General features: G+C 48.9%; 1 protein-coding gene across 1 annotated transcript in view; it reads right to left on the bottom strand.

Annotated features, from left to right (window-relative positions):
* Positions 1-7,609: 7,609 nt before the first annotated feature.
* MYL4 (myosin light chain 4) overlaps positions 7,610-10,301 on the bottom strand; it is a 39,262-nt gene continuing 36,570 nt past the window's right edge. Inside the window, exons 5-7 of the mRNA XM_068977855.1 lie at positions 8,790-8,963; positions 8,209-8,286; positions 7,610-7,638 (exon numbers count right to left, since the gene is read on the bottom strand). Of these exons, the coding sequence (XP_068833956.1) occupies positions 7,610-7,638; positions 8,209-8,286; positions 8,790-8,963 (281 nt within the window). The remainder of the gene's footprint in view (positions 7,639-8,208; positions 8,287-8,789; positions 8,964-10,301) is intronic.

Raw genomic sequence — 10,301 nt, 5'->3', positions numbered from 1 at the left:
TCCTTTTCCTATTTGCAACCAGTCTGTTGTTCCATGTCCAGTTCTAACTGTTGCTTCCTAACCTGCATATAGGTTTCTCAAGACGCAGGTCACGTGATCTGGTATTCCTATCTCTTTCAGAATTTCCCACAGTTTATTGTGATCCACACAGTCAAAGGCCTTGGCATAGTTAATAAAGCAGAAATAGATGTTTTTCTGGAACTCTCTTGCTTTTTCCATGATCCAGTGGATGTTGGCAGTTTGATCTCTGGTTCCTCTGCCTCTTCTAAAACCAGCTTGAACATCTGGAAGTTCACGGTTCACGTATTGCTGAAGCCTTGCTTGAAGAATTTTGAGCATTACCTTACTAGCATGTGAGATGAGTGCAATTGTGTGGTAGTTTGAGCATTCGTTGGCATTGCCTTTCTTTGGGGTTGGAATGAAAACTGACCTTTTCCAGTCCTGTGGCCACTGCTGAGTTTTCCAAATTTGCTGGCATACTGAGTGCAGCACTTTCACAGCATCATCTTTCAGGATTTGAAAGAGCTCAACTGGAATTCCATCACCTCCACTAGCTTTGTTCATAGTGATGCTTCCTAAGGCCCACTTGACTTCACATTCCAAGATGTCTGGCTCTAGGTGAATGATCACACAATCGTGATTATCTGGGTCAGGAAGCTCTTTTTTCTACAGTTCTTCTGTGTATTCTTGCCACCTCTACTTAATATCTTCTGCTTCTGTTAGGTCCCTACCCTTTCTGTCCTTTATTGAGCCCATCTTTGCATGAAATGTTCATTTGGTAAATCTAATTTTCTTGAAGAGATCTCTAGACTTTCCCATTCCGTTGTTTTCCTCTATTTCTTTGCATTGATCACTGAGGAAGGCTTTCTTATCTCTCCTTGCTATTCTTTGGAACTCTGCATTCAGGTGGGTATATCTTTCCTTTTCTTCTTTGCTTTTTGGTTCCCTTCTTTTCACAGCTATTTGTAAGGCCTCCTCAGACAGCCATTTTGCTTTTTTGCATTTTTTTTTCCTGGGGATGGTCTTGATTCCTGTCTCCTGTACAATGTCATGACCCTCCATCCATAGTTCATCAGGCACTTTGTCAGATCTAGTCCTTTAAATTTATATCTCACTTCCACTGTATAATCATAAGGGATTTAATTTAGGTCATACCTGAATGGTGTAGTGGTTTTCTCCACTTTCTTCAATTTCAGTCTGAATTTGGCAATAAGGAGTTCATGATCTGAGCCACAGTCAGCTCCTGGTCTTGTTTTTGTTGACTGTATAGAGCTTCTCCATCTTTGGCTGCAAAGAATATAATCAATCTGATTTCGGTGTTGACCATCTGGTGATGTCCATGTGTAGAGTCTTCTCTTGTGTTGTTGGAAGAGGGTGTTTGCTATGACCAGTGCATTCTATTGGCAGAACTCTATTAGCCTTTGCCCTGCTTCATTCTGTACTCCAAGGCCAAATTTGCCTGTTACCCCAGGTGTTTCTTGACTTCCTACTTTTGCATTCCAGTCCCCTACAATGAAAAGGACATCTTTTTTGGGTGTTAGTTCTAGATGGTCTTGTAGGTCTTCATAGAACTGTTCAGCTTCTTCACCTTGGAAATGAACAGAGATCATTCTGAGTTGAGTATAGCAAGCAGTTGGGTGCATTCCAAATGACCTGAATCAGAGAGCTGGAAAGGACATTAAAGATGATCTAATCGACTTCCTTATTTTGCAACCTGTGGATCAGAAGCCGAGTGTGTGTGTTTTAGGAGCCAAACTGGTCTAGATGCCAGGTTTCCATGCGTCCAAAACAGTCCTCTCTCTGCCCCCTCGCTGCAAAACCTTTGAGGGGGTCCTGAAGGAAGCTCACTAATAGTTGTGAGCCTTTGAAAATGAATAAACTTCCATTTTTCTTAAAACATAGAGATGGACTAAGTGATTTCTGAGAGTTCCTTCCAGCCCAGGGTGGGAATCAGTTTTCCTGTCATTTTCACTCTTGGGCGTCCTTTGGAAGCATGGCTGCTGCAATTGTGCCATCTAGTGGTGTAATATAGGTATTGCGCCACCAGCCAAATCCCTTACGGCCCTTTTCTACTAATAAACGCTGCAGAGGAAAGCAGCTGAGTGAAAAGAGCATTAAGTCTCCTCCCTACACTTGTCTTGACTCATTCCCTCCAGCAATGGGAGCTTTAAAGAAAACTCCCCAAACTCTCTGACCTGAAACATACAACTTTCTCCTCCGCATCTGTCTGCAGGGTTTAGGGTGGGAAGGTAGTTGCACTGGGGGCCGTGTTTCCTGTACCAATCTCTGGGAGGCACGATGCCCAGCCTATGGGTACATTCCTCTGTGCTCCACTAAAGCGATTTTGCCGTGTCCATCACTTGCCGTCACCCTGTCAGGATGGTGCCATGTCTAGCTCCAGGCTGGAGCCTTCCTTCAATCCACCCAAGAGCTGGGACACCCCTTCCTTCCTCCTCCCACCTTACTCATCCTCCTGTGGTGCCGCCCTCTCAAGGCCACAGTCAGCCAGCCTGCAGGGTGAGAGAAGGAACCACAGGGGGCGCAGTCCTGTTCCTGTAAGTTACATGGTCTGCCCTGCGACTGAATTGTGTCCCCCAAAATTCATATGGTAAAGCCCCTAGTCTCCAGTGTGATGGTACTTGGAGGTAAAACCTTTGCTAATTACATTTTGGTGAAGTCATGAGAGTGGAGCCCTCATACTGGGATTAGTCTGTCTCTCTGACTGTCTCTTTCTTTCCTGCTCTCTTTCTCTCTCCTCTTTTTTCCTCTGTTAGGATTCAGCAGGAAATTAGCCACCTGGAAGCCAGAAAGAGGCCTTACAAGAACCCAATCATGCTTGCACTTTGATCTCAGACTCCAAGCCTCCAAATCTGTGAGAAATCAACGTCTGTTATTGAAGCCACTTAGGCTGTAGTGTTTTGTCCTAGCAATCCAAGCAGACCAAGGCATGGTCTGAGTCCCGGTTTGAAGTATTGGAAGTCCGTCCGTCCATTCAAAGAAAATCTTGCAGATGGGTCAGTTTTACCCATACCTCTTCTCAGATGGGACGAGTGCTGAGCCTTACTGATGGGCCGACCAGGAGGAGGTTGTGTGTGTGTGCTTAGTCACATGAGCCCATGGACTACAGCTTGCTAGGCTCTCCCCTGAGATTCTCCAGGCAAGAATGCTGGAGTGGATTGCCACTCCTTTCACCAAGGATCTTCCCAATCCAGGGACTGAATCCGGGTCTCCTGCACTGCATCTGAGCCCCCAGGGAAGCTGCGGAGGAGGCTGGGGTGGGGAAAAGATGACTAGGAGCACAAAGGTTCTTGTGCCTTCAAATGAGTAGGCCGAATACCATAAAGAGCCCGGTGAGCCACACCAGTTCCTGAGGAGGTTCACCGAGTAGGAAATGCTTCCAGAACTATTCCCGCAGGAGCCAAGGTGGCTGATCCAGAACAGCCATCAGGACTGTGAGTAGAGGGCACGGTGCAATGTCACAAGATAAAAGGAGTCTGGGTCCGAGGACTTTGTGCAGAACGGCTGGACAGCCAACCCCCGGCCTTCAGTGGGAGGGGAAAATGTACTTTTCGTGTCTTTTAAGCCACTGTCTTCTAGTCTCCGTAACCCACAGCCAAAGATAATCATAACTGATATTGCATTCAATAAGTGTTGGCTGTTATCTGTCACATGATCACAACTATTTAATATCTGTCTTCCCACTGGATTGTAAGCTCCATGAGGGCAGGGACTGTGTTTTCCCAGTTCAGCGTATCCTCAAGGCCCAAGCCAGTGCCGTACACACAGCTGGCACTCAGTAAGTGTCTGTCAGATAAGTCTGTGACCCCCTTTCCTGCCCTTTTCCTCCCTGAACCTGAGTACCAGCCTTGTGTCATCTTTTCCACTAAGGTCTCACCTAAAGCCCACTAAGAAAGATCATCCCAGTCACGTCTCACTTTCTCTTGGTGCAGGGCCCTTGGAAATTACACTGTGTGTGACGTGGAAGAAGTGGTCCTGCTGGTGTTGTGCTGCGTGGGGGTCATTCTGCGGTTAGTCCCTGGATGCTTACGTCCTTGCTTAACCGCACGGTAATTGACTTAGGAGGGGAAAACACTTTCACTTTTTAATCATTGGGAGCTTGGCCCCAATTCCTCCTAAATGTAAACAGTGGACAATAAACACTTCATGAAGAAACAAAGGGAGGGAGGGAGGGAAGGTGGGAGGGAAGAAAGGAAAAGAAAGTGAGGGAAACCCGACAAGGCCCCAACACTGAGGAGGCATGCTGGCATTTCAAATCAGGGAGAGTGACTCTTAAAAAGGAGAAATAGGGACTTCCCTGGCAGTCCAGTGGTTAAGACTTCACCTTCCAATGCAGGGCATGTGGGTTTGATCCCTGGTTGGGGAGCTAAAATCCTACATGTCTCATGGCCAAAAAGCCAAAACATAAAACAGAAGCAGTATTGTAACAAATTCAATAAAGATTTTTAAAATGATCCACATAAAAATCTTAATTAATTAATTAAAAAAGGAGAAATGATGGGGTGTTTCCTGGTGGCCGAGTGGCTAGGATTCCAGGCTTTCACTGCCATGGCCCGGGTTCAATCCCTGGTTGGGAATCTGAGATTATCCGGCAATAAAATAAATAAAAATTAAAATAAAATAAAATTTAAAAGTAAAGCCAAAATCGATCAAGCAGAATGGTAGGGATAATACAAGAGAGAAGCTCCCAAGAGCCTAACTTGAAAAAAATTTCAAAGGCTGATTGATGTGTGTCGAAAAATGGGAAAATTGGGGATTCTGGGGACCTGGGTTCATGGGTCATTAGCTGTGACCCTGGGTGAGTCAAGTCTCTCCTAAGGAGCCATTTCCTTCCTTTTACCATTAGCAGGTCTGACTCAGTCAGTGGTCTTCTGGTTGTGCTCTAAGGAGCCCAGGTAGAGGCTCAGGATACAGGCATCCATCCCTCACCTCCTCAGCTGGAGAATCTCTGCTCCATTCGGTTCATGCATGGGCTTCTGCACAGAATTTAGCTTGAGTAAAAGGCTATGGAGCCAAGACTTCCCTGCTGGTTCAGTGATTTAAGACTCCGCTCCCGATGTAAGGGGCCTGGGTTCAATGCCTGGCCTGAGCACTAGATCCTATCTGCCGCAGCTAACAGCCCATGAATGGTAATAGCCACAACTATGGCCCAGCACAGCCAAACAAATAAATAAACAATTTTTTAAAAGGCTACGGAGCTACAGCCACGTTTGAAAACCACTGGAGTCAATGACCCCCATCGCAACTGCATAAAGATCTCAAGTTTTATGATTCAACAGGTCTCTCCCATCACTGGAGCCCCTTCCTCACAGAAGAAAAGATACACATGGTATCTTTGGGGCCTTGGTCTCACCTTCCCAACGAGACTTTAAATTCTGAGGAGGCTGAGTTTGGGCTCATGGTTCTCAGCTTCCCATGACAACTTCTCTTTTGGGCTCATGGAATCTCAGCCTTGGCTGGATTTATAAAGGATGTTTCACAAAGTTCTGCAGCTGGATGCCTTGAGAGGGCAGCAGAAAGGCTGTGAGAGGAGAAGGGTCTAATCCACCTTGGGGCTCTCAGGGATGTGGGGACCCCCATCCAGAGGGGTTCTGCTCATATGTGTCTTTCATTTCATGACCTGGTCTGTCCCCTTCTTCTCAATCTCTGGTTTCTTGTCTCTCCTTTTAACAGTTGCCTCCCGCCACACCCCTGCCTGCCCAGCCTGAAGTCTGTGGTCCCTCTGAAGCCCTGATGCTCCCGCTGATGCAGAGTCCTGTATGGAGTCCTGGGTGTGGCCAGGGAGTCAGTGAGATGCCCAGAACAAGCAGGGGTGAATCAGGCATCAGGGGCCTTGCTCTCAGGGGAAAAGACGCCTAAAGGGCCCATATGAGGATACAAGCACTGGGATTTCCCTGGTGGCCCAATGGTTAGGACTGAGTTTCCAATGCAGGGAACAGGTGCAAGTTCGATCCCCAGTCAGGGAACCAGGATCCCCCATGCCATGTGGCATGATCAAAAAAAGTTATAAGGGCCATAAACAAAATGTGGTACCTGCACACGTACAGCGGAACACTGTTCCTCCTTAAAAAAGAAGGGAATTCTGACACTTAAAAAAGAAGGGAATACAACACAAATGAACTTTGAAGACATTACGTGAAGTGAAATAAACCAATCACAAAAAGACAAATACACTATGACTCCACTCACATGAGCTATCTAGAGTAGTCAGATCCATAGATCCGGGAAGTAGAATGGTGGTCGCCAGGAATTGGAGAGAGGAGGAAATGGAGATTTATTGTTTAATGGATATAGAGTTTCAGTTTTATAAGATGAAAAAGTTCTGGAGACTTGCTACACACCAATGTGAACACACTTAACACTATAGAACTGAACACTTAAAAATTGTTAAGATGGAAAATTTTATATTATGTGCTGCAAGAATACTGGAGTGGGTTGCCATTTCCTTCTCCAGGGGATCTTCCCAACCCAGGGACTGAATCTGGGTCTCCTCTATTGCAGGCAGATTCTTCACCATCTGAGCCAGTAGGGAAGTCCCGTTATGTTATGTGCTTTTTACCACAATTTTTTTTTAAGAGAAGAGGAGGGAGCAAGGATTATTTGAGGATCCCTTGGTATCCCCAGGGCTCCTAGTGGCCCTCTTTCTGCTTGTCACCCGGACAGGCCTAAGGTAGAGAGTGAGCCTTGGAAGGAAATGAAGCTCCTCCTGATCACAACTCCTCAGACTGCAGACCCTTCCAAAACTCTCTGCTCACGGTCTGACCCTCCTGTTTCTAGCTCCCTGGGCCCCAGCCCATGTACCCCAGATCCCAGATACTGCTCATTCTTCTGAGGAATATGCATGAGGCCTCAGGTGACATTATCACACACACTCACAAAAACCCAACTCAATGAATTAATTGGCTTTAAAAAACAACTCAGAGGCTGGTTGGGACCTTGGTCCAGGCTTGCTGAAGCTGTTTATTTATGGGGAGGACTGGGGGCCCTGGAAGTCCCCAGGGCTGCCGTGCAGTGGGAAGTCCAGGACTCCAGCTCCAGCTCAGTCACTCTGGGCCTCTTGGTAACTCACCTGGGCTAAGGCCCTGGGCCAGGCACCTGAAAGAGAGCATGAGATGGAAAGGGTTCTACTTCCCCTCCACACCCCAGCTCCTGATGACGACCCCACCCCCACCAGCCGGCACCAAGGCCGAAGGGACTCAGGGAAGCGGGTGAAGAGGATCAGGGTCAAGGGCATAGGCCCGGGACATTCTCTTCCACCTGAAACCTGGCTTCTCATGGCCAGAAGCCTACAGAGGAAGCCCCACCTGAGCAATTCGTCTGGCCTTGAGAGACCCCGGAAGAGGCAGGAGGATGTGACTGGTGGGTCAAGATTGGGTGCAAAGACCAAGGAGGTGAGGGGCAGGGCAGGAAGGGATGAAGAGGAGGCGACAGGAGCACTCAGAATGCAGGGGCGACAGGTGGGGCCGGACTGCTCTGTCTCCTGCAGTATCCTCAAAGGGGGTCAAACCGGAAGAGAAGGGCTCTAGGGCACCTGGTGTGGCTCTGGACACCCCGCGGGAGGTGGGCTGCACTCACCCGGGAGGGGTCTGCTTCACCCAGACATGATGTGCTTGACAAAGGCTGGGAAAGAAGACGGAAAACAGCCACATCACATGGCCCCTCTCGGCCCCTTAAACCCCTCCTCCCTGGTTTATGCCACCCGAACGCAAACCTTCCCACCACCCTTTCTTCAGACTATGATTCCTTTTCCTGTTTGGGGTTGATGGGGAGAAGATGGAAGAAAGGAAGGGAACCAACCGCTGCTCTGTGTGCACGCTCTGTGCTGACAGCAGACATGGATAAAATGAGCTACATTATCTCTGCCAATCCCTGCAACCCTGGGAAAGGGGCCAGCATCACCCCGTTGCTCAGATGAGAAAACCAATGTTAAGAGAAGGTAAGCGATTTGCTTACGATCACCCAGCTGGTATATCACAGAGCCATCTCCAAAATCCATGCTCCTGCCATTACACAGTGATGTTCACTCCCAGGAGGGAAAAGAACAATGTCCACTGGGAGCTCACCGAAGACCACGGGGTACACATATCCTCTAACTCCTGCATCTGTTCTGTCCTGCAGCCTCTCCTGGCCTGAGCTGTACCCACCCCGCCCCATCCCTGGCTGCCCGAGGAAGTGCGAAATGAGCTGTACCTTCGTAATTGATGCAGCCGTTGGCATCCTCCTGACCTGCCAACAGCTGCTCCACTTCAGCCTCACTCATCTTCTCTCCTGGGGTGGGAGACAGTGGGCACTTAATGCCAGATGGGCAAAGGAGGACTGGCCAAACCCAAACACCCCCTTGAGTCTGATGGCCCAGGACTTCCTGGATCAAGGAATTGGTCAAACCAAACCTCCCCCAAGGCTCTGAAAGGTGGAGTCAAGGTCTTAAGACCCTTCCTAGCCCCCAGGGTCTCTCCCTCTGCCTACAGCCACCAGTGGGTGAGCAGACCAAGGCCCTAGCGACAGAGGGAAAGACAAGGACAGGGGCCCTGGGTCCCACCTCTCAGGCCTCACCCCTGCTCTGCCAGCCTGCTCTCCTCTCCTTCCAACCCTGCTGAGCAAACCCAGTTGGGGACGATGGTACCTACAGAACCCAGGGAGACGGGCTTGGACCAGAACATGAGACTCAGGATGCAGGGAGCCCCACATCACCCCAACATACACCACTCAGACGCTTCTCATCCTCTGTTCCTCTCCCTTGGGCTCCGCCCCTGCCTGGCTGGCATACAAACCCAGGGTGGCAAGGACGTGGCGAAGCTCAGCGCCCATGACCGTGCCGTTGCTCTCCTTGTCGAACACACGCAGCCCCTCCACGAAGTCCTCGTAGGTGCCCTGCTCCTTGTTTCGGGAGATGTGCTGGAGGATGGGCAGGAAGGTCTCAAAGTCCAGCATCTTGGAATTCATCTCTTCCGGCGGGGACCGGTAAGGAAAGGAAGTCGACGTGAGCTCGAGGGGAGCAGAGGCTCGGGAGGGGTCTCATCCGGCTCTGCCAGGGTAGCCCAAGCTCAACTGCCGTCACTTCTGGGTGGGGCCCCCAGTCAGGAATCCTGGAGGGCACGAAGCCCCGGGAGCCCGGCAAGAGCTGGCTCTGGGCACTCTTCTCAGTGAAAGGACCCAGGACCTGTGACTCCACCCTGACCTCTGAACTCCAGTCAGCCAGTGGGGCAGGGAGGTGAGCAGCCCCAAGTTCTCACATTCACAAGTTAGACTTCGGACACGTGACAGACTCCCCGTCTCAAGGGTAAACTGACAAGACTGCAAAAAGAAAACTTGGCACAACCCCAAATTTGGGTCCCCTCACTAGTCCCCACCGCCTGGAGCAAGTCTGAATCAATAATGACTAGCACCTTTCTCGCACATTGTGGTGTGTTAAAAGTTTTAACTTAATTTTGTGTTTTTGACAAGCTATAAACTGCAAAAAGAAATTGGCAAAAGACAATTTCTGTTATTAAACTACAGATTGCAATAATTATTTAAAGAATTCCTACTGAACAGTAGGAAAAAGATGAGAAACCTGGAATAAAAACTCTTGAATAGTTACCAAAGTTAAAAAAAAAAAAAAAAAAAACACTTTACTTTCATAGAGGTAAAACCATTTTTAAGTGTCCCAAGGCTGGCATTGCTTTCTTTTGTAACCCAGAAACCTCCCACAATGGAAAGACCCAAATATCTTTTGCCCTCTGAGAAGCTCTGCTGACACGGGCAGGCTCCTGGTCCTCTGGTCCTTTCTGACCCACGTCCTTCACTCTTGCTGGTGTCTTCCCCAGCAAGAGTAGGAAGGGAAGGACCCAGAACCAAGGAAGAGGGCAGGAAGGCCCCAATATAGGGCCCAGGAAATCTCTACAAACGATCCACCCTGGCTAAGGGCTCCTGCCCAGGTCTGCCCAGCCGCAGCCCCTCAGAAGGACTCATGTGTTAGGGCAGCTGTTAGCCTGACTGCCACAGTGACAGACGACATTTACAAATGGGACCCCTTGCACCACTTTCTAAACCCTCATTCACCAAAACCTATCTAATGCAAACCAGTGAAACAGGCATCATTATAGAGCTGAGCCTGAGTCTGCTCTAATTTATATTAAATGAATAATTTGCAATCTCAGGGCTGTATTATCAGAAACATATTATCTGTGATACAACTCATGGTGGTCACAGGACATCTCAATGCTGTAACACCTCACCCACAATTTCTGGTGGAGGTGGGGGCGGTGGTCAGTTCCCAATTTCCCTCCCAGCCCCCCTGCCCC

Source organism: Capricornis sumatraensis, chromosome 8, assembly GCF_032405125.1.
Source record: "Capricornis sumatraensis isolate serow.1 chromosome 8, serow.2, whole genome shotgun sequence".
NCBI lineage: Eukaryota > Metazoa > Chordata > Mammalia > Artiodactyla > Bovidae > Capricornis > Capricornis sumatraensis.
The sequence above is the reverse complement of the archived record's forward strand: the minus strand, read 5'-3'. Positions and strand labels throughout refer to the sequence as shown.